This window comes from Phoxinus phoxinus (genome assembly GCF_949152265.1).
Source record: "Phoxinus phoxinus genome assembly, chromosome: 4".
Lineage (NCBI taxonomy): Eukaryota > Metazoa > Chordata > Actinopteri > Cypriniformes > Leuciscidae > Phoxinus > Phoxinus phoxinus.
Window position 1 is genome coordinate 43,424,365 of NC_136879.1, and position 25,489 is coordinate 43,449,853.

General features: G+C 39.6%; 4 protein-coding genes across 4 annotated transcripts in view; 2 read left to right on the top strand and 2 right to left on the bottom strand.

Moving 5' to 3' along the window:
• Positions 1-25,489, bottom strand: part of LOC306997685 (NLR family CARD domain-containing protein 3-like) — a 377,651-nt gene that overhangs the window by 199,835 nt on the left and 152,327 nt on the right. The window lies entirely within an intron of this gene.
• Positions 1,248-14,281, top strand: LOC306997701 (uncharacterized protein). The gene is made up of 7 exons (XM_079611098.1): positions 1,248-4,807; positions 5,761-5,789; positions 5,904-5,955; positions 7,149-7,217; positions 8,919-9,487; positions 12,449-13,233; positions 13,295-14,281. The coding sequence occupies exons 1-6, from the start codon at positions 4,756-4,758 to the stop codon at positions 12,515-12,517; spliced, it is 840 nt and encodes a 279-aa protein (XP_079467224.1). The 5' UTR covers positions 1,248-4,755; the 3' UTR covers positions 12,518-13,233; positions 13,295-14,281.
• On the top strand, positions 14,566-21,714 carry psma6l (proteasome 20S subunit alpha 6, like). The gene is made up of 8 exons (XM_079611102.1): positions 14,566-14,926; positions 15,532-15,626; positions 16,533-16,614; positions 17,315-17,470; positions 17,546-17,724; positions 20,397-20,491; positions 21,178-21,242; positions 21,516-21,714. Exons 1-7 carry the CDS (start codon positions 14,851-14,853, stop codon positions 21,233-21,235), a joined length of 741 nt encoding a protein of 246 aa, XP_079467228.1. The 5' UTR covers positions 14,566-14,850; the 3' UTR covers positions 21,236-21,242; positions 21,516-21,714.
• On the bottom strand, positions 21,656-23,362 carry LOC306997712 (ecto-ADP-ribosyltransferase 4-like). The gene is made up of 3 exons (XM_079611116.1): positions 23,003-23,362; positions 22,792-22,884; positions 21,656-22,717 (listed from the first exon to the last, which is right to left on the bottom strand). Exons 2-3 carry the CDS (start codon positions 22,837-22,839, stop codon positions 21,992-21,994), a joined length of 774 nt encoding a protein of 257 aa, XP_079467242.1. The 5' UTR covers positions 22,840-22,884; positions 23,003-23,362; the 3' UTR covers positions 21,656-21,991.

Here is a 25,489-nt window from a genome sequence, read left to right on the forward strand (position 1 = left end):
TGGAGAACACCTGACAAGAGATCAGAGACCATTCCTCCACACAGAATCTCTCCAGATCCTTCAGATTCCCAGATCCATGTTGGTGCTTCTTTTCAGTTCAGCCCACTCATCTTCTATAGGGTTCAGGCCAGGGACTGGGATGGCCATTGCAGATCTTGGTTTTGTGCTCTGTGACCCATTTTTGTTTTGATTTTGATATTTGTTTATGGATACTGTCCTGTTGGAAGATCCAAACACGGCCCGTTATAAGATTTCTAGCACAGTCTGTTAGGTTTAAATTTTTTATCTGTTGGTATTTGATCCAATCCATGATGCCATGATGACAAGACAAGATGGCAGAAAATCTGGCAGAAAATTAAGCCCACGGCATTAAAGATACAGCAGAGTATTTCATTTTACACATGGGGTACTTTTTTATCCCTGTGTGAACCAAACCCATCTTAAGTGTTTGCTGCCAAAAAAGCTATTGTTTGTTTTTGTTTCATCTGTCCATAGAACCCGTCCCGTTTGAAGTGCCAGTCGTGTCCGGTACTTTTCAAACGTTCTATGGTCAGATGAAACAAAACAAGCTTTTTTTTTGCAGCAAACACTTAAGATGGGTTTATCTGGTAACACAGATAAAAAGTACCCCATGTGTAAAATGAAATACTGTATCTTTAATGCTGTGGGCCTAATTTTCTGCCAGAGGTCCTGGACATCTTGTCTTGTCATCATGGATTGGATCAAATACCAACAGATAAAAAATGTAAACCTAACAGACTGTGCTAGAAATCTTATAACGGGCCATGTTTGGATCTTCCAACAGGACAGTGATCCAAAAACAAATATCAAAATCAAAACAAAAATGGGTCACTGAGCACAAAACCAAGACCTGCAATGGCCATCCCAGTCCCTGGCCTGAACCCTATAGAAAATGAGTGGGCTGAACTGAAGAGAAGCAGCGCCAACATGAATCTGGGAATCTGAAGGATCTGGAGAGATTCTGTGTGGAGGAATGGTCTCTGATCTCTGGTCAGGTGTTCTCCAAACTCATCAGGCATTATAGGAGAAAACTCAGAGCTGTTATCTTGGGAAAAGGAGGTTGCAAACATTTAATAAAAGGGCAAATAATTGTTCCCAACGTGTTTTGGTGAAAAACATTTATTTCATAATGTGATTTTCCCCCACTTTCAATTATTTTACTTCAATGAAAGGTTAGATTTTTGCAAATTTTTTAAATATAATATCAAAAGGGTTAACAATGCCGATTTATTTTTTACAGCCGTCTTCGATCATATGTACCAAGGGGGCAAACAATTCTGAACAGCACTGTAAATTGTTTAGGTATATGACATAATATGCTTTGTTCATTAAGTTTATTGAAGGTAAATGGTAGTGCTTTACCTTAACGCATTTAGGTTGAAAAAGCAAACATTAAATTTTGCTTCTTGTTCCCATACTTGGTGTACTGTTTTATGTTCTCACAAAGACAATCTAGACAAAACTTTAACCAACTATGGCAAACTGTTAAAGTAAACTAAAATACTAAAGTGAGAATAAAGTACAATTAACTTTAACATAAGGACGAACCCCCACTTGTCACAGGCTGGCTCATAGCCTGTGACAAAAATGAGGGGACACGGACAACAGTTATAGGCCATTAAAAAAGGTTCTTTATTGTACACCAAAAACTATTAACTTTAAACAAAGAAAAAGGAATGAGGTGTGAGAATGTCATAATGTAAGGTGCATGTAAAGTGCAGAGATGTGTGAATCTGTGTATGTGAACATGACTGAGTGGAAACGAAGTAAGACTACAAAGGAACAAACAAAACAGGATCATACCTGGAGGAGCAGAGAGAGAGGGAAGAGTGATTAGTGAAGCAGTTTAAATACCCTGAGCCCAGGTGGCTCCAATCACTAACGAGCCTCCTCTGCCTGCAGGAGGAACCGCCCCTACGAGGCAGAGGAGGGGCCGTGACAACAGTTACAGCCACAGTAGTAACTACAGGAACACACAATCTATGATTTTAAAAAAAATTTGCCCATTTGAAATCAAATTTAATTATTTTGATGTATTATTATTTTAATGTCATTAAATTGCACCAGTCGCAGTGACTCGCAGTACCTGGATAAGCCTTGTGTTACCAGTTTCAGCAGACCTGAGAATGTTGCCTTCACTTTGTTAAACCGTTTGTCCTCATAGATCACTTTTGTCCTTATAATACACAACATTTTCACGTTTGTGTTTGTGTTAACCCGTTTGTCCTCATAGATCACTTTTGTCCTTATAATACACAACATTTTCACGTTTGTGTTTGTGTTACACCGTTTGTCCTCATAGATCACTTTTGTCCTTATTATACACAACATTTTCATGTTTGTGTTTGTGTTACACCGTTTGTCCTCATAGATCACTTTTGTCCTTATAATACACAACATTTTCATGTTTGTGTTTGTGTTAACCCGTTTGTCCTCATAGATCACTTTTGTCCTTATAATACACAACATTTTCATGTTTGTGTTTGTGTTACACCGTTTGTCCTCATAGATCACTTTTGTCCTTATTATACACAACATTTTCATGTTTGTGTTTGTGTTAACCCGTTTGTACTCATAGATCACTTTTGTCCTTATTATACACAACATTTTCATGTTTGTGTTTGTGTTAACCCGTTTGTACTCATAGATCACTTTTTTTTTCTCCTTATAATACACAATGTTTTCAATTAAAGGTGTTCCTGGGGGTGCATATAAAAATATATGGCTTGGTTGTCCAAGGATAAGACATTGGAAGACAAAAAGCTCACACAATCACACAGTGTAAAAAATGAACAGAAAAATAATTACTCTTGATTCTGATTGAGCTAATTATTGCGGCATTAAATTGTTTTTGCATTGAATTATGTGTATACTTGGTTAAAGAGATGAGTTTGTAGACTTAAACTGATCAAGTGTGTCTAAATTATGAACAGGGCTGTGGTGGCTTTCAAAGTTTAGAAGCTAAGTCAATAACTGATTACCACCTTTTAAAGGATTTTGATATTCAGGGCATTATTAACAGACCAGACCTTTGTGACCAGAAGGTTTGACTGACAGTAGTCTCATAAGGGTCCACAAATATATTGAAGTGCTAAGTCCTCAGGTCAGCGATGTCATTTTAATACTCAATGCCTTTATTTTGTGTATGTTTAGATATGTCCTATTAATACATGTGTGTCCCTTTAATACACGATAATGGCATGTGTGTGTGTGTTATAGCTACTGTCCTTATAATAACGGTTTGTGTCATAGGCGGGGGCTTGCATGTAATTATAATATGTCCTCATAATTGTGTATTTTGTCAGGTCGTTACATTATCACTTGTGTTGAGTGTATACGAATTCTGAAGTGAAATCTGTGTTGTGTGGCTCAAACAAAATTTTTTGATGTGCAACACAACTCTGTAGAGCAAGTGGAAAGGGGTGTCCCCCTAATACAGCAAAAAACTGGTTTGGGCCGAAGTGTCCTTGTAATACACATAAACCCGTATGTGTGTGTGTGTGTGTGTGTGTGTGTGTGTGTGTGTGTGTGTGTGTGTGTGTGTGTGTGAGAGAGTCAGTGAGTCAGTGAGTCAGTGAGTGAGTGAGTCAGTGAGTGAGTCAGTGGGTGAGTGAGTGAGTGAGTCAGTGAGTCAGTGAGTGAGTGAGTCAGTGAGTCAGTGAGTGAGTGAGTCAGTCAGTGAGTGAGTCAGTGAGTGAGTCAGTGAGTGAATGAGTCAGTGAGTCAGTGAGTGAGTGAGTCAGTGAGTGAGTCAGTGAGTGAGTCAGTGAGTGAGTCAGTGAGTGAGTGAATGAGTGAGTGAGTCAGTGAGTGAGTGAGTCAGTGAGTGAGTGAGTCAGTGAGTGAGTGAGTCAGTGAGTGAGTGAGTCAGTGAGTGAGTGATTCAGTGAGTGAGTGAGTCAGTGACTGAGTGAGTCAGTGACTGAGTGAGTCAGTGAGTGTCTGAGAGAGAGAGTGAGTGTGTCTGTCTCTTTGTGTGTGTGTGTGTGTGTGTGTGTGTGTGTGTGTGTGTCACGCGCTGAGACCTCCGACTGTGAGCCTCGGTACAGGCCGTCTGCTGGGCAACTACTTGAGATCAGACACATGAAAGGCGCTTGGCATGAGATATTATTATTATTATTAATATTATTATTATTATTATTACTGACATCTGGAGTGATGGGACTTGTGTGTGTTGCTCTGTTTGGTTCAATTCTTCTAATATCTTTGTCATGCTTCTTACCTGAATGGACATCAGAATGGTAATAAATTGTTCATGTTTTGCAATTACTGAAGTGTTGTGTGACTCCTTTCTTTCAGCGGTGAAATATTTAGGTCATATGTTGTATTTAACATATGTATTTTCAGTCAGTACGATGTATTTATGTGTGTGTGAGTGAGTGTCTGTTTTTGAGAGAGAGAGAGAGAGAGTGTGTGTGTGTGTGTGTGTATGTATGTATGTATGTATGTATGTGTGTCTAAGTTTACATTAATTTTTCCCTTCGCTGAGAACTAAATAATCTCTCCAAACAGCCATGAGCGCGCAGACGGACACGCGCACGGGCTTTATCTGAGCGCTGGCTGGCACGCAGCGGGAGCGCGCATAGCTCACCATGTCCTCCAGGTGGATTTTCCTGTAGTCTCACACCACAAACACACACACACCACAAACAGACGTGATCAAGTCATTTTAATCTTCATCATCACCATCACCTTCATCTCTTCTGCTCTGCGCGCGCCCGTGCGTGTGTGTGTATGATGCGTGTGTTGACGTTCTGGACGGCGGTGTGTGTTCTCTATGCAGGAGGTGAGTAGAAATATACATTAAACTGTTGAAAATGTTCCGTTTATTTCCTGTAGGTGTGACGGATCGTTTGGATGCAGATCTGAGGTGATATTTTGGATGTAAACGTTATAATTCACAGCTGACGAATCGTGTTACATAATATCCTATAGGCTACTGTTGAATTTCTACATAAAACACCGCAGTTGAGTTCATTCAATGTTGAAGTGGCAGGTTTGAGCTCATCAGGTGAGACAGGAATAGCTGTTCTGCGGTAATCTGCAGGATTATTTGCCCTCCCGGCAGGTAACAGAGCCGCGGGCGCGCGCACGTGCTCATGCAGGGCTGCATCACACAGATGGCCATTTAAAAACAAATCATTGATAAATAGTGTTTGACTCAAAATGTCGGAATTATAACATAGGATACTACATATTTATGACATAAATTTGAAATTAACATGCTGTCATTATAAGAATCGAAATTATAATGGGAAAAGCGACATTGTGACTTAAAAAGTTGAAATTATGACAGTCAAATTTTAAGTTATGATTAACAAACGCATTATATATGGTGGAAATGGTCTTCCATATTTTACTTGAAGATTAACTCTTAATAAACGCTATAATGACGACGATTAACTTGTTAATGAAACAATGGTCACCAGAGGGCACACAAGAGGACACATTAATATTCATGTCATATTAATTAGCCTCTTCATTATGAATTCCTGATGAATGTTAAGTGACAAGAGTCAGGTTTAATCATGAGCAATTTATGTTTTGACCTTGTAATGTTTAATAATTTAGTCCACTTAAACCCCTCCCCTTTAGGTCAGACACGCCTCCATTAATGATAGCCACGCCCACATATCAACATTCATCCAGTTGCACAGAACCAAACGTTTTTTTCCAGTTCGATATTCCGTTATGGTTATTTTGGTTGATGGTTTCTTTCTGTATTTCTGCTCTATACAGTGAGATGTCTCCCTCTGCCAGACGAGCAGGTTAGATACATCATGTTCCTCTCGTGTGTGTGTGTGTGTGTGTGTGTGTGTGTGTGTGTGTGTGTGTGTGTGTGTGTGTGTGTGTACTAACGCGTGTGTTTGTGTTTACACTAGCGCGCGGCTGACTGCGACCCGGTGAGTGACGGCTGTGACCGACAGAAGACGGGTGTGTATAACTAGTCAGTGTGTGTTCTCTGAATGTGTTCAACTGGTTGGTCTAGATCCCAGCCAACAGGGAACGTTCTCAGAACGTTGGGGCAAGGTTATTTATAAGTTATACAATTGTTATGCCAGTAACGTTAATAGAAAAATTCGTTCAAAGTTATCTGGTATTTAATGTTCTGAAACCATGACAACATAAGCACAAAAATGAAGATATATAAAAAATATTTCAGAACGTTGAAAAGTAACGTTCCCATAATGTTTGAAGAATGATAAGGGAATTCCTTTAACATTCGCATAACGTTTTTGTAGCATTTAAAAACGGGGCATTTCGAACTTACAGAGAACATTCATAAGTTTATGAGAACGTTAGCAAACCGTTATTGGAATATATTTTTTGTTAGTTATGAAATGAGGCTGGTTTATGGTCATTATGATATATATGGACGCAAATATATCATGGCTTAAATATCCAGAACATTTTAAAAACAGGTTATGCACAAGATACATTTTTTTATCTCGTCTGGAAGTAATTTGTTTTAATTGTGTATTTCATTTTTTTTTTACAACATAACAAAATTATGGAAGCTTCTTTCTGCCACTGAATAAAAAATTTAAAAGCTAATAGTGACTTTTAATCTCACAATTCTGACTTTTTTTCTTGCAATTCTTTACTTTTTTTCTCACAATTCTGTGAAAAAAATTAGATTTGCAAGATAAAAAGTTGCAAGTATCTTTTAAATAGTTTTATTCCGTGGATAAGTTTCCATACGAACATTTTAAAAATAGGTTATGCACAAGCGTAAGAACATTACCACATGCCAGTATTTGGTTCCTGGAAGTAGTTTGTTTTAATTGTCTATTTTTTTAATTTTTATAACAGAACTGTGTTGAAACTTATGGAAGCTTGTTTCCGCCACTAAATAAAAAAATAAATATGTTAATTTCAACTTTTATTCTCACAATTCTTTACTTTTTTTTGTTGCAATTGCAAGTTATAAAGTCAGAATTGCAAGATAAAAAGTTGCAAGTATCTTTTAAATAGTTTCATGCCGTGGCGGAAACAAGCTTCCTTACGAACCTGAATGACTTTCTTTCTCCTGTTGAACATTAAAGAAGATCTTTTGAAGAACGTTTCGGAACTAAATGTCATTGGAGAACGTTGACTCAGTGATTCTGTGCTGGATTTGTTCACAGACGATGCTCTGAACGCTCATGAGAGACACGAGGGTCTGCTGAGAGAATTACAGGAGCTCGCAGAACACGGTCAGAAAACACTCACAACTATCCTCTGCTCGTTTAAAGTCCCCCTGTAGTCGATCATTTTATCCCTTAAAACTCGTCTTTGATCACCAAAATGACATTTAAATGTTTTTTCCTTGAAAAACAATTGAATGCCTTAAAATAGCTTGAATGTAACTCTTGTCTCATTTGGTATTCTATGAATATGCAAATGAGCCCCGCCTCCACTCACTCACTCACTCAGAGATCCACTGGTTGACGATCACACGTTGATCTGATTGGTTACAAGGTAGAGTGTGACGTCAGAAACACCAGCGATTTCAAACCGTGTTTTTGAGACTGTCTTTGGTTCACTGCAGTTTTAAGCAGAAAATACTCAGCAATGCTGTCCACTTATGAACTTACACATGGTGTGTGTTAAAGCAGATTAAAAACACCACATAGACACATAAACAACATTAAAAACTTGATCAATCATCAGTGGAAAAACGGTGTGTGAGTGAGTGAGTGAGTGAGTGAGTGAGTGAGTGAGTGAGTGAGTGAGTGAGTGAGTGAGTCAGTGAGTCAGTGAGTCAGTGAGTCAGTGAGTGAGTGAGTGAGTGAGTCAGTCAGTGAGTGAGTGAGTCAGTGAGTCATTGAGTGAGTGAGTGAGTGAGTGAGTCAGTGAGTCAGTGAGTGAGTCAGTGAGTCAGTGAGTGAGTTTGTTTGTGCGAGTGAGTGAGTGAGTCAGTGAGTGAGTGTGTTTGTGCGAGTGAGTCAGTGAGTGAGTGAGTCAGTGAGTGAGTCATTGAGTCAGTGAGTGAGTCAGTCAGTGAGTGAGTGAGTGAGTGAGTGAGTGAGTCAGTGAGTGAGTTTGTGAGTGTGTTTGTGCCAGTGAGTCATTGAGTCAGTGAGTGAGTGTGTTTGTGTGAGTGAGTTTGTGAGTGAGTGAGTGTGTTTGTGTGAGTGAGTCAGTGAGTGAGTTTGTGAGTGAGTGAGTGTGTTTGTGTGAGTGAGTGAGTCAGTGAGTGAGTTTGTGAGTGAGTGAGTGTGTTTGTGTGAGTGAGTGAGTGAGTGAGTGAGTGAGTGAGTGAGTGTGTTTGTGTGAGTGAGTGTGTTTGTGTGAGTGAGTGTGTTTGTGTGAGTGAGTGAGTCAGTGAGTGAGTGTGTTTGTGTGTTTGTGTGAGTGAGTGAGTCAGTGAGTGAGTGAGTGAGTGTGTTTGTGAGTGAGTGAGTGTGTTTGTGTGAGTGAGTGAGTCAGTGAGTGAGTGAGTGAGTGTGTTTGTGTGAGTGAGTGAGTCAGTGAGTGAGTGTGTTTGTGTGTTTGTGTGAGTGAGTGAGTCAGTGAGTGAGTGAGTGAGTGAGTTTGTGAGTGAGTGAGTGTGTTTGTGTGAGTGAGTGAGTCAGTGAGTGAGTGAGTGAGTGTGTTTGTGTGAGTGAGTGAGTCAGTGAGTGAGTGAGTGAGTGTGTTTGTGTGAGTGAGTGAGTCAGTGAGTGAGTGAGTGAGTGTGTTTGTGTGAGTGAGTGAGTCAGTGAGTGAGTGAGTGAGTGTGTTTGTGCCAGTGAGTCGGTGAGTGAGTGTGAGTGAGTCGGTGAGTCAGTGAGTGAGTGTGAGTGAGTGTGAGTGAGTCGGTGAGTCAGTGAGTGAGTCGGTGAGTCAGTGAGTGAGTGTGAGTGAGTCGGTGAGTCAGTGAGTGAGTGTGAGTGAGTCGGTGATCTGATACATGTGTCTGTTTTTTTCTGCAGAGAAAGATAGAGAGAGCAAATACTCTCGCGAGAGAGATGATTATGAGCTCAACGACACATGGGAGGAGGATGAGGAGGATGATGAGGATGAAGATGAGGAGGGAGCGACGAAGAACGAGCGAGACCTGGATGAGCTGCTGCAGGAGGAGATCAAGGCGACGGAGATCCAGAGGAAACAAGACGAGGAGCTGGAGGAGCTGCTGAAGGAGCTGAAGGAGAAACAGCTGGAGAAGAAGCGCACCAAGAGCGAGCAGGACGAGAGGAAGAACGAGCTGGAGCTGATGCTGGAGAAAGAGAAGGTGGAGAAGGAGCTGAAGCAGCTGCGGGCGGAGCAGAAGAACGACACCGCCGGCTGGAGCAGACAGAAGGAGAAGGAGGAGAAACAGGAGGAGCTGCAGGAGCTGATGAGGAAGATGGAGCGCGTGCAGGAGGAGGAGAGTCCCGGGACGAAGGTGAAGGAGCAGAAGCGGGAGATGGAGAACGCCAGCGATGAAGCCACGCGACAGTTCGAGAGAGACGGAGAGGAAGAAGAGGAGGAGCGACAGCATGAGGAGGAGGATGAAGACGAGGTGTGTTTCTGTTGTTGCCGATGTCTATCACAGCTTCACTAGATTCACGATTCACTCGAATAAAACCAAAATCATAATACGGCTTTTCAGAACACAAAGGCAGAGTTAATTAAATGCAGAGGTGGACGGTAACAAAGTACATTTACCTGAGTACTGTAGTTAAGTACACTTTTTGAGGATCTGTACTTTACTTGAGTATTATTTTTTTCTGGAAACTTTTTACTTTAACTTCACTACATTTGAAAAGACAAATATCGTACTTTTTACTCCACTACATTTCTGTCAAGGTCTTTGAGTAGTAACGTCAGTCAGGGGATTGATGTCAGAACCCGATATCAAATTGACGAAGACAAATTGTCGGACAAGCGTTGGATTTTTTAGTTGAAAATGAACCGGGTTCAATGTCGGGTTGACGTCAGGGCGCTATTTGAGGGAACTGTCATGTGGGTGTCCGAATCCATTGTGGACGTCATTGAGTGCCCTTACTCACTGGAACTGTGTTCTAGAAATACATGTGATATTGATATGAGGGTAGGCAGGCATAGATTCAGAGGCATAAGATACTGTGAGTATTACATACAACAATGCAACAATAACAAAAAAATGCATTGACGTTTACTTTTTACCTTTGAAATGTAAGTACTTTTAAAAACGAGTACTTATGTACTTTTACTTAAGTAAAAGTGCGGTTTTCGTCCTGGTCGTGAAACACTGGACCAGCTCTATACCCTCTCCAGGGTGCTGGAGGGTTGAGGTGCTCTGGGAGAATGAGGTCCGGGGCCCTTTGCTAAGGGCTGTCAAGGAGCTTGGTTCACATTGCTGGCAGTAAGTCAGACTTGTTCCCGGTGCATGTTGGACTCCGGCAGGGCTGCCCTTTGTCACCGGTTCTGTTCATAATTGTTATGGACAGAATTTCTAGGCGCAGCCAGGGGCCGGAGGGTGTCAGGTTCAGGGACCACACGATTTCATCTCTGCTCTTTGCAGATGATGTTGTCGTGTTGGCCCCTTCAGACCAGGAACTTCAGCATGCACTGGGACGGTTTGCAGCCGAGTGTGAAGCGGCTGGGATGAGAATCAGCGCCTCCAAATCCGAGGCCATGGTCCTCAGTCGTAGAAGGGTGGCGTGCCCACTTCAGGTTGCTGGAGAGTTCCTGCCTCAAGTGGAGGAGTTCAAGTATCTTGGGGTCTTGTTCACGAGTGAGGGAAGGATGGAACGGGAGATTGACAGACGGATCGGTGCAGCTTCTGCAGTAATGCGGTCGATGTACTGGTCTGTCGTGGTGAAGGCGAAGCTCTTGATTTACCGGTCAATCAACGTTCCTACTCTCACTTATGGTCATGAGCTTTGGGTCATGACCGAAAGGACAAGATCCCGGATACAGGCGGCCGAAATGAGCTTTCTCCGCAGGGTGGCTGGGTGATCCCTTAGAGATAGGGTGAGGAGCTCGGTCACTCGGGAGGAGCTCAGAGTAGAGTAGAGCCGCTGCTCCTCCACATCGAGAGGGGTCAGCTGAGGTGGCTCGGGCATCTGTTCCGGATGCCTCCCGGACGCCTTCCCGAGGAGGTGTTCCGGGCGCGTCCCACCGGGAGGAGACCCCGGGGAAGACCTAGGACACGCTGGAGGGATTATGTCTCCCGGCTGGCCTGGGAACGCCTCGGTGTCCCCCCGGAAGAGCTGGAGGAAGTGTCTAGGGAGAGGGAAGTCTGGGCATCTCTGCGCACACTGTTTCCCCCGTGACCCGGCCCCGGATAAGCGGAAGAAGATGGATGGATGGATGGATGGATGGATGGAAAATCGGTCTTTACAACTTTTACTTTTAACGGAGTAATATTTGACCAGCAGTATCTGTACTTTCACTCAAGTAAGGAGGTTGTGTACTTTGTCCACCTCTGATTAAATTAATATATACTGTATATGCGCTGTGCTCGTTCACACGCCGGTGTTTTCAGCGACTCTATTCACAGCAAATGCCATAGAAAACAAGACAGGCATACATAAAATTATTGTTCTTAAATGTTAGTGAAATATTACAGTACTAATATTTCTTATTTAGATTAATATTTTTATTTAGTAATAAGTCTCTTCTGCTGCATTTTTTAAATCGAAAATACAGAACAAATTGTGAAATATGATTGTAATTTGAAACATCTGTTTTCTATGTGAATATATAGTAAAGTGTAATTTATTCCTGTGATCAAAACTGAATTTTCAGCATCATTACTCCAGTCGTCAGTGTCACATGACCCTTCAGAAATCAGGATAATATGATGATCTGATGCTCAGGAAACATTTCTGTTCATTCTCAATGATAAAAACAGCTTCATGTTTTTGTGGAAAAATAATACAAATTAATAAACACTATATAGACTTATTTTAAAAATAAAAAACGATTAAAAATACACCATAAAAATTAGTAAAACTTTACACGAAAACAGAAAGTATAAAAATGAAAACTAATTCAAAATATTAGAAACAATAATTATAGTGTCTCCATGATACTGAAATAACTCTGATTTGAAGGCTATTTCTGATGTAATTATAGCAGTTTCTTGTTTTCAACATTTTTTTTATTAGCAGAAACTGGAAGTACTATATATTAAATAACCATGATTAGTTTTGTGATTTCAAAAGTTTCAAGAATGGTATCTTTCATTTAAAACAAAGTTATTGAGGAGGTGATACGTTCATTTATTATTTATTGTTTATTTTTTATTATGATTATATTATACAAGATTTGTATTTTTTTTACCATTTAAGTTTAAATTAGAATTGGCTTATTTTAATATATTACCAGTAATAATCATTAAAATACCTCTTGCTCATTTTGAGGTCTCGAGGCCCGTATGAGAACCTCTGTGTTTTTCCACTAAAAGTTTATTTGGTCATCTTTTATTAAATGCATATAGATGATCTGGATGAAGTGACGTGTGCTGAACTCATGAACTCTCTGTCTCGTTCAGGAGCTGCTGGAGATCGAAGCGGAGTTGAGGAAAGTTGCAGCGCAACTACACGAACTTCGCAGGGGTTAAAAACACACACACACACACACACACACACACACACACACACACACACATGAAGTCATTATAATAAATTGAAACACTCTGAATAACACATCATTTATGTAACCTCATAGAGGCGGTACATTCGTCAGGCTTCACTATTTTACTGCAGACATTCAGAAATGTAATTCCCATCAGACGGAATCAAACTAAATGCAAAAAGTGAACGAGCGATACTTCGATCCAAGAGACACTGTTTAGTGCTTATTCAGTCCGGTCACGCATCACAAGCCACGCCCCTAAACCATCATACATGAATATTCATATTTGTCATTTGAATATTTAAACATTCATATCTATATTGTAATGCAATACTTCAGTGAGTGGTACAATTAACTATATAATAAGACAAATGTGCACATATGATGAAGTAATAATGTGATTTGTGCTCTTGACTGTTACTGTGTATATATATTATATATATATATATATATTTAATCTCTGAAACATTCTGCTGTGTTTTATACGCTGATGTGAACATGGCTGAAAACTGTTATGACACACTGAGACTGTTCTGGGAACAGAACACCAGCCACTTCCTGTTGATCACGTAATATTCAGGATATCACAGCTGTGTTTGATTTATAAGACAAATTGCAGAGAACAATCGTGAGTGAGTCAGTGAGTGAGTCAGTGAGAGTGAGTCAGTGAGTGAGTCAGTGAGTGAGTCAGTGAGTGAGTCAGTGAGTGAGTCAGTGAGTGAGTGAGTGAGCGAGTGATTGAGCGAGTGATTGAGCGAGTCAGTGAATGAGTGAGTGAGTGAGTGAGTCAGTGAATGAGTCAGTGAGTGAGTCAGTGAGTGAGTCAGTGAGTGAGTCAGTGAGTGAGTGAGTGAGTGAGTGAGTGAGTGAGTCAGTGAGTGAGTCAGTGAGTGAGTGAGCGAGTGATTGAGCGAGTCAGTGAATGAGTGAGTGAGTGAGTCAGTGAATGAGTCAGTGAGTGAGTGAGTCAGTGGGTCATTGAGTGAGTGAGTGAGTGAGTCAGTCAGTGAGTGAGTCAGTGAGTGAGTGAGTCAGTGGGTCATTGAGTGAGTGAGTGAGTGAGTGAGTGAGTGAGTGAGTCAGTCAGTGAGTGAATGAGCGAGTCAGTGATTGAGCGAGTCAGTGAGCGAGTGAGTGAGCGAGTCAGTGAGTGAATGAGCGAGTCAGTGAGTGAGCGAGTCAGTGAGTGAGTGAGTGAGTGAGTGAGCGAGCGAGCGAATCATTGTGTGAGCGAGTCAGTGAGGTGTGTAAGATGTGTGTGTTGGACAGAAAGTGTTCTTTCCCTGCATGTTGCACTTTTTCTGTAAGCAGCCAATGATAGAGGGTCTGATCACAGACTCCGCCCACACACGTATATTGTTGTGATTGATATTATTTAGCTGATTTGAGAGGAAAGAAACCTATGGAAGTGTTTCCGCCACGGAATAAAAAAAAATTAAAAACAGTAATTGCAACTTTTTATTTTACAATTCTGACTGGCAAATTTTTCTCACAAATTCGTAGTCAGAATTGTGAAGTATAAAGTCGCAATTATTTTTTTTAAGCTTCCACAGAATCCAGCAATAAGAGAAAGAGGAGCTAAAGTCCTGTATGTTTGATAAAAACATGAAGCGTTGACCGCAGAATGAATCTAATTTTGAATGTAACCGACGAGTAGCAGAACATATAAACACAATGCAGTTAAAAGAATAGTTCTGTGTCTTTAATATTTGAATTGATATGGTTTAATAAAGAGCTGTTGACTGAACGCACAGTTGCCTCAGAGTCTTTCTTTGGTGAATGTCAATATAGTCTGTAAGTTACACAGTGTAACTGTATTTAGTGTTGATGTCAAAACATGAAGTCATCACCAAACAGCGCCACTGCAAGCTCCGCCCACAGCTCCTTCACCATGGCAACCGCGGCATCGATTATGTGAGTGAATCGTTCAGTTTGAATCAAATCCTAAACGACTCTTCAAGATTCAGTCTAAAATAGCTAAATCCTAATTTAAATAAGAGATGTCATTAAACACTTTTATCAGTGTTTTTGTTTGTTTGTTTGTTTGTCTTTGTTCTCTGGTGTGTGTGTGTGTGTGTGTGTGTGTGTGTGTGTGTGTGTGTGTGTGTGGGAGTGAGTGGGTCTCAGGTGTGTGTGTGTGTGTGTGCGTGTGTATTTGTTCCTCATTGAGTTTAATGACGCGACTGAATGAAAGAGAAAGTGAAAGTCTTAAATCGCTTATTCACTCTCAACTCGACGCACTTCTCAACACATTCGACCTGCATGATCGTGAATATTGACGGATTGAGCTGCTAAAGTCACTAAAGTGTGTTTATAAGGATGTCTCGAGGCACAAACGCGGGATTTGATCGACACATCACCATATTCTCACCTGAGGGCCGATTGTATCAAGTCGGTAAGAGTTCCACCATTTCATAACCCACTACTCCGGTTTTCATCAAGTATTAAAAGTTATTGATGCTTTCAGCTCGTTTTTACTGCACTAATGCAGCGTTTTGGACAATTGGTGACAGATTAATTCATTGTAGGCTACGGAATGCATGTGTAATCAAACTATATATTATGTTTTTTCGACACCAAAGTAGATCCAAGATCAGACTTCATCTTCATTAGTAAATGATAATTTATATTTATTATAAATCATCATCTCCAAACCAACAAAAACGTTCTAGGAATGTTTGCTAACGTTCCCATTAAGTGTTTCTGAACGTTCAGTTTTTGACCATCCATTCTTCAAACATTATTGGAACGTTATGTTCTCTGAACGTCCCGAATCAAGTAGTAACATTTAAAAAACGTTCTAGACGAACTAAAATGATTCAGGAAAACACGTTCCATGATCGATTTATAAATGTTTTGGAACGTTAGTCGAGCAGATAACGTTGAACGAACATTCTATTAACGGAATAACGATTGTTTATAACTTTGCAATATCGTTAGCTTCTGAGAACACTACAGTGTAGTGCATGTTGTGTTTATGGTGTTGAATGTGTTGGACAGAATATGCCTTCAAAGCCATCACTCAGAGCGGCCTGACCACGGTGGGCATCAGAGGGACGGACTGTGCTGTGGTCGTCACACAGAAGAAAGTTGCGGTAAAAACACACACCTGAGAGAGAGAGTCTGCGAGTGTGGTTTACTCCTGGACAAGCTTCAAGCGTCTCTGAGTCTTTCTAAACCTGCTGAGATGCTGTGATGCTCTTAAATTACGCTGAGCTCAGAGTGTGTGTGTGTGTGAGAGAGAGAGAGAGAGAGTGTGTGTGTGTGTGTGTGTGAGAGAGAGAGAGAGAGAGGGAGAGAGAGAGAGAGAGAGAGTGTGTGTGTGTGTGTGAGAGAGAGAGAGAGAGTGTGAGTGTGAGTGAATGAGAGAGTGTGTGTGTGAGTGAATGTGTGTGTGTGTAAGTGAGAGAGAAAAAGAGAAAGTGTGTGTGTGTGAGTGTGTGAGTGAGAGAGAAAAAGAGAAAATGTGTGTGAGTGAGTGAATGTTTGTGTGTGTGAGAGAGAGAGTGTGTTTGTGTGTGTGAGAGAGAGTGTGTGTGTGTGTGTGTGAGAGAGATAGAGTGTTTGTGAGAGTGTGTGTGTGTGAGAGAGAGAGAGAGAGAAAGAGAGAGAGTGTGTGTGTGCGTGTGAGAGAGAGAAAGAGAGAGAGTGTGTGTGTGTGAGAGAGAGTGTTTGTGAGAGAGTGTGTGTGTGTGTGTGTGTGTGAGAGAGAGAGAGAGAGAGAGCGTGTGTGAGAGAGAGAGAGAGCGAGAGCGTGTGTGTGTGTGTGCGAGAAAGAGAGAGAGAGCGTTTGTGTGTGTGTGAGAGAGAGTGTGTAAGTGAATGAGTGTGAGTGAGAGAGATAGAAAGAGAGCGTGTGTGTGTGTGTGTGTGTGTGTGTGTGTGTGTGTGTGTGTGTGTGTGTGTGTGTGTGTGTGTGTGTGTGTGTGTGTGTGTGTGTGTGTGTGTGTGTGTGTGTGTGTGTGTGTGTGTGTTTAACCGACTCTGTTTCTCGTGTGCAGGACTCACTCCTGGATGCGTCGACAATGACAAACATGTTCAAACTCACTTCACGGATTGGATGCGTCATGACTGGACATTACGGTGTGTGTGTGTGTGTCCTCTCACATGTTATACTGGCATCACATGATGTCAAGTCACTTTATTTCTCTAGCGCTTTATACAACACAGATCGTTTCAAAGCAGCTTCACAGTGAATCAATGATACAAACTTCCTGAATGATGATTCAATGATTCAAATCCAGTGTGTCATTATCTGTCTCCATCCTCCATTTTTTATGTGCATTTGGGATATTTGCTCAAATAAACGCTGGATGGAAACGTCGAGATATACTACGCAGAAACACATTTACAGAATAAATCCCTCAAAGCTCACGTGACTTTCCCTCAGCGTCAGCTGTGATTGGATAACTGGAGTAACCAGCGGACCAATGGCGTCGCAGCGTCTCTAATGTTGGTTTGGTGTTTCTGAAACGCCAGAGTCGAAGTGTGTGATCAGAATGATTGGGTTTAATTCCCTCCAGAAGCGTCTCACACACACGAGTGTGTTCCCGAACACCATCCGAACGCTAGAGAACACGACAGCGTTTACGGTGTTTCTCTGACGCGACGAGACACACTCGTTTATGATGGAGGGAAAAAGAGCCGATTAAACTTTAAACTTTATTAACTTAAACTTGTTGCAAAGCTGCTTTACAGAAGACAACAGTGTCATTATTCAGTTCAATAACAGTGTTGATGTTGCAGTTCCATTATTAAAGTGTGTGTGTGTGTGTGTGTGTAGCTGACAGCCGTTCTCAGGTTCACCGTGCTCGTGTGGAGGCCGGCGAGTGGAAATATAAGTTCGGTTACGAGATCACGGCGGACATGTTGTGCCGGCGTATGGCGGACCTCTCGCAGGTCTACACACAGAACGCAGAGATGAGGCCGCTCGGCTGCTGTGAGTGTGTCCGTCCGCTCAGACTCAGATGATCGGTCGCTTCTGCAGTGTTTGTGACGCTGTGTGTGTGTTCAGGCATGATGCTGATCGCGATGGACCCTCTGAAGGGACCCGTGCTCTACAAGTGCGACCCGGCCGGGTATTTCTGCGGGTTCAGGGCCACGAGCGTCGGGACCAAACACACGGAGGCCAACAGCTTCCTGGAGAAGAAGCTGAAGAAGCAGCCGGAGCTGACGGTCGACAGGACCGTGGAGGTGTGTGACACGCTAACATGGTGACAGAATCATTCCCAACAGCTTCACGGGGAAGTATCATTTTTTCATTTTTTTTCATTTTATTGTGTTTACAGGGGCAATGCACATTAATAAACATAAATGTAAATGTGCCAGAATTAGCCTAAAAGGCTATTTTACATCTGTAGACCCTTGACAGAATGTTAAGAAAAAGTCACCCTAAAAACAGAGACAAAACATCACACATATACACATCATATGACCATATATACATATACACATAAATACACACATATATAAGCATATACATATATCCGCATAGACACGTATATACATATATATACATACACATACACATACATACATACACAAAACGCATAGAAATTAAAAATTGATTGATCAGAATCAACTAGATGAGTAAAGATCAGACACAATCTTTGATGTTGGCTTGAAAAGGCTGTATAAAAATGAGAAAGTTTTATAAGCTTTACATTGTGTGAAGTGGAAAGAGAGAAAGATATTGATAACATGAAGTAACATGTTTTAACACATTGCTAGCATGAATTAGCATATTGTTAACATATTTTAACACATTTCTAGCATTATTTAGCATTTTGCTAACATGATTTAACATGTTGCTAGCGTGAATTAGCACATTGTTAACATGTTTTAACACATTGCTAGCATGTTTTAACATGTTAACTTGATTTAACATGTTGCTAGCATGAATTAGCATGTTGTTAACACGTTTTAGCACATTGCTAGCATGATTTAGCATTTGTTAGCATGTTTTAATGCTTCTAACATGATTTGCCACTTCTATCATCACTGCTATCATGAATTAACTTATCATTGTGTAGTACATTGTTAGGATTATTTAATATGCTGCTGGCATGAATTAGCATGTTGCTGGCATTAATTAGCACGTTTTAGTACATTGCTAACATGATTTTATATGTTGTTAGCATGTTTTAATGTGTTGTTCGCATGTTTTAATGTGTTGTTTGTAGTAATTAGCATATTGTTAGCATGAATCAGCATGTTAGTAGCGTGAAATAGCATGTTGTTAACATGAATTAGCATGTTGTTAACATGAATTAGCATGTTGCTAGCATTACTTAGCATGTTGCTACCGTGAAAAAGTTTGTTAGCATGTTTTATGTGAATTGGCATGTTCTTAACATAAATTGGCATGTTACTGGTATGAATTAGCATGTTATTAATATTAACATGTTGGTAGCATGAATTAACATGTTGGTAGCATGTCCTAAGCTAGTTGCTAGGCTTTGCCAGTAATAGATATGTTGTGGATGAAGCTTAAATACTCTATTAGAGTTATTGTTTTAAAGTTTTGTCCCCCTCAATGTAAGGTAATGGGATTTTGTATGATTTTTAATCTTCATTTTTAGGAAAACCATAAGTCGGAACAGTTAGAGAAGATACAGCAACCCGAGTCAGAACAGTGTGAAGGTCTGACCTGAGTTTGGAGGTTATAGAGTTAAAAATCTAGGAGGAGATGCTCTCTAAAGTTTGGCTCAGAAGAAATTGTTTAAATAGTAGATCAGTATGTGGGCTTTGTCAAGCCAACATAATGATGCAAACTTCATCAAATATGAAGCGAGTATCCTAGTAAACAGTCGGTTATGTCTTAAAGTTGGCATGAAATCAAAATTGACCCTATTTACTTTGTTAGCGGATATTACTAGTCTTGTGGTAAACAATTAATCCGTGGAAGTTAATACACAGAATTTTTTTTTTTGCCGTGGTTATCTTTAATCAAAGTCTGAAAAGTTACTTCCGGGTCTGGAATGGTTATTTTTCTGATGACGTAGGCTTGAGGGCTTGGGTTGCTTAATCGCTTAACCACTCCCCTCAAACCATTACTCTGCTGTGGGCGAGAGATGGAGAGGAGGAGCGCTGGAGTAAAACCCTCTGTTCAATATTCCCTTTCACTCGGAAATGCGTCACAACACTTGAGAAAAGTCGTTTGCAACTTCCGATTCACGCAGACTTTAAGTGAACGTAAACCGCTGAAAAGGAAACGCATGTGTGTCAGTATCAGTATATTAGATTGGTGCATTCGCTCTTAAAGTGACAGCAGCCTAATATTCCTGCTGCCGTCTGTGTTTTTAATGTTAATCAAACAACAAAAGACATAGAAAAAAATCACTCACTGCTCGTAACTGAATAACTTTTATAAGGATTTATACAGTGAGGATTATGTAGTGTTATTTGCTTACTTTATTACAGATCTACCGGAAATACACGAAAAGCACTGTTTATTTAATTTGCATCTTTGTAATGTTATATGTATTTGTGATTTTGCTTAATATAATGCTTTTTTATTTTTATTATTACTGACAATTTACTTGTCTTTAGTAATGTTATACATTTATATTAGTTAGGCTAGTAGTTTTAGCTGTGGTATTGAAATTGGAATTGAGAATTGTGCATTTTCACTGGTATCAAAAATTCTGGTGTCATTACTTCCTGTTTTTGCTAAAACGGTTTCATGGCTGGTAAAAAATATTAATATTTTCATTTTCTGAACTCACTGGCCATTTGTAGATGTGGCAAAAAGTTATTTCTAGGTCCTTTATGTTAATATAATATGCTAAAATGTTATGTTCACCGTTTGTCAGCAGTGTGTTGACTGAATATTGTAACTCTCATGTTTGCCTCCTGTCCTCTAGATGGCGATCTCGTGTTTGTCTTCTGTGCTTTCCATGGACTTCAAAAGCACTGAGCTGGAAGTGGCTGTCGTGAGCAAAGAAAAGCCTAAATTCAGGTACGGAGAGGGAAAGAATGAGTGTCTGACAGCAAACATTCTCAGAGACAACATATGATGTAGTTTAAGAAGAAATATGGCGTTACATTTGTGCCAAAAATGTGAACTACTTTGTTCAATTAATTTGTGTGTCTATTGTTATTGTTTTATTTGTGTAATGTTTTATGCTTTATAAGTTTATGTTCTGAAATGCGTTTAACAGATATCCAGGTAAACAAACACATTATTTGTTCAATAATGAAATTTCTAAAACTTTCAGATATATTTATTTTCATTCATTTATGCATTTAGCAGACGCTTTTATCCAATGAGAACTGCTCATATTATCTTTCTGTTCTATAAGTGTGAATGAATCTAGAGTTCTTTAGTTTCATCCTCGTGTTTTGTCATAATATTAATTTGTTTTAGAAAGATGATGGGGAAAATAGCAGTCTCCACATTTTTGGCACAAACAGAATGCCATAATTTTAGCAAAAAGCTGTCCAAAAATGACAGATACATTTTTTTAACAAGTACGCAGTGACTGCAGACATTGACAGTCGTATTATTGTATCGTTAGTCGTTGTATACATCATTTGTAAGTTGACAAAGGCGTCTGCTAAATGAATAAATGTAAATTTATACAGTTGAAAGCAGTCTTTTTGGCACAAATACATCCTCATAGAGAACATCTGTCTGTCTTTCAGGACTCTGTCAGAAAAAGAGATCGAGGGACATCTGATAGCGATCTCGGAGAGAGAATAACCGTCAGGTTTCCACGTTTTTATACAATGAAGCGCCCTTTATCTGGCGTTTTCTCATCATTTCTCAGCTCATAGTTTTACACTGAATTTGATACAGATTGTATTTGGTGTCTGTTACCTGGTGAATGACACACTCTGTCTATAAACTAGTTGAACAGTCAAATAATTCTCAAATAAACATCATTTTGTCAGTCTAAAACAGCCTCATTGAGTTATATTCACTTTCTGCTTTAAAATATTACATTGATTTCTTTCATTGTGTGCTTTTCTCTTTTCTCCAGCTGGTGGCGTCATTTATTCACGGATCGTGATAAAAGTTGCCAGCTGTAAAAGCTCCCTTTTGATCACTGGTTTATGTTCCCACCATAACATGCAAATACAAAATGTTTTGTTGATCAAAGAGAATTATGAGAGAAAAGAATATGCTTTGAAAAATTTATTTGGTTGACAGAAGTTTAATAAAAAAAATTCTGATGTTTACCTTGTGAACCTACTAATCGTACAATCAGACAAATGCTGTAATTCAATAAAACACACATCAGTGTTCAATAACAACAAGAAACATACAGTATCTACATGTTAACACTTAACAAAATAATGTTAAAATTAGAACAGTGTTCAAGAAAGCAACTTGTTTTCCACTGTTGGATGCCACGGTATTATTCAGATCACTTATTTTTTCCAGAGCTTTTCAAAGTAATACCGTCTCACACCAGAAATTCAAAGCACTTTGTTCAGCGCGCACCATAGTACTTTACTATGGTCTTGGTCGGTTCTTGAATAGAGCACAGTTCAGGGCACTTCTTGTTCCATAGCTTTTCAAAGTGAATACAGTCTCACACCAGAGATCTTTCTGAAATGGTCTTGTCTTGACATCAATGACTTTAAACATTTCATAAGGAGGAATCAGCACTTCTTTCTCATAAGGAAGCCTAGAATATTCAGTCACAACAGCACCTAAACAAGTGTAGATTTCAAAACAAGATCTACTTCCAAAACGCTTTGCTAAGTTACGATTAAGAGAGGAGGATGTAAATGAGCCGAAACGAATGCTTGGAAAAGTAAACCCATTAAATTCGAGCTTTGTACCACGAAAGGTATTAAAGCATTTATTTTGTTTTTTCCTCAGAATCTCAATCGCTTCTGTTAATAGAAACTGAAGTGAATACCATTCGTATGTCCTGGCTGCATATTTTTGTCTTCCATATCGAGCGTCATTATTAAATTGAGAATATATGCTATAGTTTTCTGTGTTAGTGTACACATAAATGGCAATTGAGTTCTGAAATTTCAAGGTATTGTCATTTAATGCATTCCTTTTACCTTCTTCCCAAGCATTCTTAAATTCAGAGTTACCACGTTCCTTCTCTAGATATTCTTGCTCCACCTTTTTTGCCATTTTTATTCTACAGCCGTAATAATAGTCATCAACTGAATCCAGTGCCATATCCAGTTTTAGTCCCGCACCAGCAGCTCTGTGATCCTGCAGAAACAGGAATCATAATCATCACATCATCAGTATTCATGTCTAATATTCATATTAGAACACAAGCTTACCTGTCCTAGAGCAGCTAAAATGAGAAGAGCTTCAATGATCAGCAGCATCTTTATTCAGTCAAATCCCTCAGATAATCTAGTGAAGAACAGATGCTGAAAGACAAGAAACACAACAGAACTTCACAAATACTACTTTTGTATTACTTCCATAGAAATATGTGCATAGATTTGCATAATGACCTTGACCTTGTACTTTAACCCATAAACGTACCTGAAAATTGTGTTGTCTGTTTTTGTCAGAAGATCAGAAACTAATTGACTTTCAGTCAGATGACAATGCTTCTTCAAACAAACAGACGAGGAGGTTGAAGTTGCTTTTTATAACACTAATAATGTGTGTGTGTGTGTGTGTATTTTCTGACGAATAACAGCTGAAGTGTGATCTTGTTGCTTTTAGCTCAAGTGAACTGTTGAGCTGATTATAATGCAACTCTTGTGAAGGTCTGTGTGGTTTCACACTGGCTAAAAAAAGGCACAAAAACAACCTTTACATGCGCAAGTTATACTTCGAGCAACGCTGACTCTATGAAAGTTACAGTTGGGAGACACATTCTGAATTAAAAGAAGTCAAGTCAAGTCACCTTCATTTATACAGTGCTTTTAACAATATAGATTGTTCCAAAGCAGCTTTACAGTGATAATAGGAAATTAAAGTAACAGAGAGTGTTTAGGCTTTACAGCAGCTCTAGAATAAAGTTATTGTCCAGCTAAAGTTATTTTGATTGATTCACTTCCGTCGCACAGATCATTAGTTATTAACTTAGGGGCCGCTAACACGACACCGTTCTAACTGAAAACCCCCATGCGCTCCGGCCTGCTCAGTCGCGCAACAACAGTGACCGGTGGCACGAGAACACAAATCTTGAAATAGGTTCTAAGACGCAAAGAGTTGAATTGTTTTTAAAAACGTTATCATCTCCGTGCAAACTTCAAAAAGCAGCAAGCAGAAGGCACCTGGATCTCTGTCCAAGTAAGGCTGCATATCTTGGCTGCCACGTCATTAAGCGCCTCTGAAGCCTGTCTCAATTTGAAGATTTTTTCAAGCCTGTCTCAATTTGAAGATTTTTTGAAGACAGACTTCATTTCGTATCCTTAATTCAGCTCATTTTGAAGTAATGAATCAAGTTTATCATTCGTGTTAATCAATCTCCCACAATCCTTTGCACACATTCTAATTCACAAAAAAGAACTAATGTAAAACGAGTCAGCTCTGAGCTTGTCTGAGTTCATAATGAAATGGAAGACACAAATAATGTTTTTCAGAGATGAAGGCAACTTAGGCCATGTTGTGTTTTTTTTTTTTGTAAATTAATCACTGAACACTAAACTGTCAATAATGTAAAACACTGGGAGACACAGACGGCTGTTATTCACTTTATTGCATTAACAAAAAAGCCATTTAATACAAAGATACTTCATAGAAAGTATTTATCCTAAATTAAGTTTTAATATAATTTTTGTGCCGTGACCTTGGGTTGGGAACATATGTGATGTAGCCGTGTGTGACTGTCTTGCCTGGGCGGTCTTTCTGCCGAGTGGAGCTGCACAATGAGGAAACAAAATGTGGAAATAAGGGATCCAATGCACAGAGAGTAAATCAGTTCTACGTAAAACACAAGACAATGCACAAATTAATTACAGTTGTGTCTCGTAATACAAAGTCAAAATAACTCTATATAATATAACACACTCGATGCCAAACACATATCAAAAGTTGCCTAACAAGTTCATTGCAGGATAAATCCACAATAAAGTGATTATTTATGTGTTTTGGACACTTTAAACTGATAATTCTCAACTGATCGAAATGTGCAACTTAACCACAGCATGTCTCATTATCTCTGCTGTGGGCAGTCCCTATTCTGTACACTAAATGCCATCTTGCATCAGACAGATGGCGCTGTCCCCATTTATGCAGTATTTTTACATTTTACACTCCGTTACACATGCACACTTAATAGAACGTCTCATTCTAGTTTTTAATGCTGAGGACTTGAGTCTACAAGCCTCAGTTAAGTGCGCAAGCCTTTCAAAGTAAACTCATTTGACCGTTGTGTGTGCACTGTCTGTGCCATCACAAAAATTGGGCTGCAAGCGGAACCTCCTGATGATAAAAATTACGTCACGCGTGCGGCCAAAGTATACTTGATAAAACAGTTAATTGCCTTGATGCCGTTCCTGGTGGACGTTTAGCTCTTCACGGCAGCGGACGGGCACGCAGATTAAATTACTATTGTTATTATTGTTAGGCTATTTTCATCATTAAATTAATATTACAATTTATTTGCCCAGCAATAATTTCATAGGGCATCACCGCATAACTGACACGCTGAAAGGATAAAATATTAGATTAGCTTACTACTTATTTCAACATCAACTTGTTTAACACAAAATACTTATTGATTCATGAAAATAAAGAATGTTTCACTGTGGGCCACAAGAGAAGTATTAAGAAAATAAATTAGATTAATCTCTCATTGAGAATTTGCGCTCGCAAAATGATGGACAATGATTCACTTTGCATAATTTTTGTGAGCATAATTTCCTGTGATAATAAAATTGAGTGTTTTATTAAATATATTATTAAATAAACCAGTAGGTAAATAAACAAGTAACAAGCAAGCAAACTTAACTTAACATTTATGTGAATAATTTGCTGATGCAGGTACAAAAATACTTTTTTTCTTGCATCCCCCCA

Coding starts and splice junctions, on each gene's coding strand:
- LOC306997701 (XM_079611098.1), top strand. CDS start 4,756: ATGATGCGTGTGTTGACGTTCTGGACGGCGGTGTGTGTTCTCTATGCA. Junction 5,790..5,903: donor TCCCTCTGCCAGACGAGCAG/GTTAGATACATC, acceptor TGTTTACACTAG/CGCGCGGCTGACTGCGACCC. Junction 9,488..12,448: donor AGGAGGAGGATGAAGACGAG/GTGTGTTTCTGT, acceptor TGTCTCGTTCAG/GAGCTGCTGGAGATCGAAGC.
- psma6l (XM_079611102.1), top strand. CDS start 14,851: ATGTCTCGAGGCACAAACGCGGGATTTGATCGACACATCACCATATTC. Junction 15,627..16,532: donor TCACACAGAAGAAAGTTGCG/GTAAAAACACAC, acceptor TCTCGTGTGCAG/GACTCACTCCTGGATGCGTC. Junction 17,725..20,396: donor CGGTCGACAGGACCGTGGAG/GTGTGTGACACG, acceptor CCTGTCCTCTAG/ATGGCGATCTCGTGTTTGTC.
- LOC306997712 (XM_079611116.1), bottom strand. CDS start 22,839: ATGCTGCTGATCATTGAAGCTCTTCTCATTTTAGCTGCTCTAGGACAG. Junction 22,718..22,791: donor TTTTAGCTGCTCTAGGACAG/GTAAGCTTGTGT, acceptor CTGTTTCTGCAG/GATCACAGAGCTGCTGGTGC.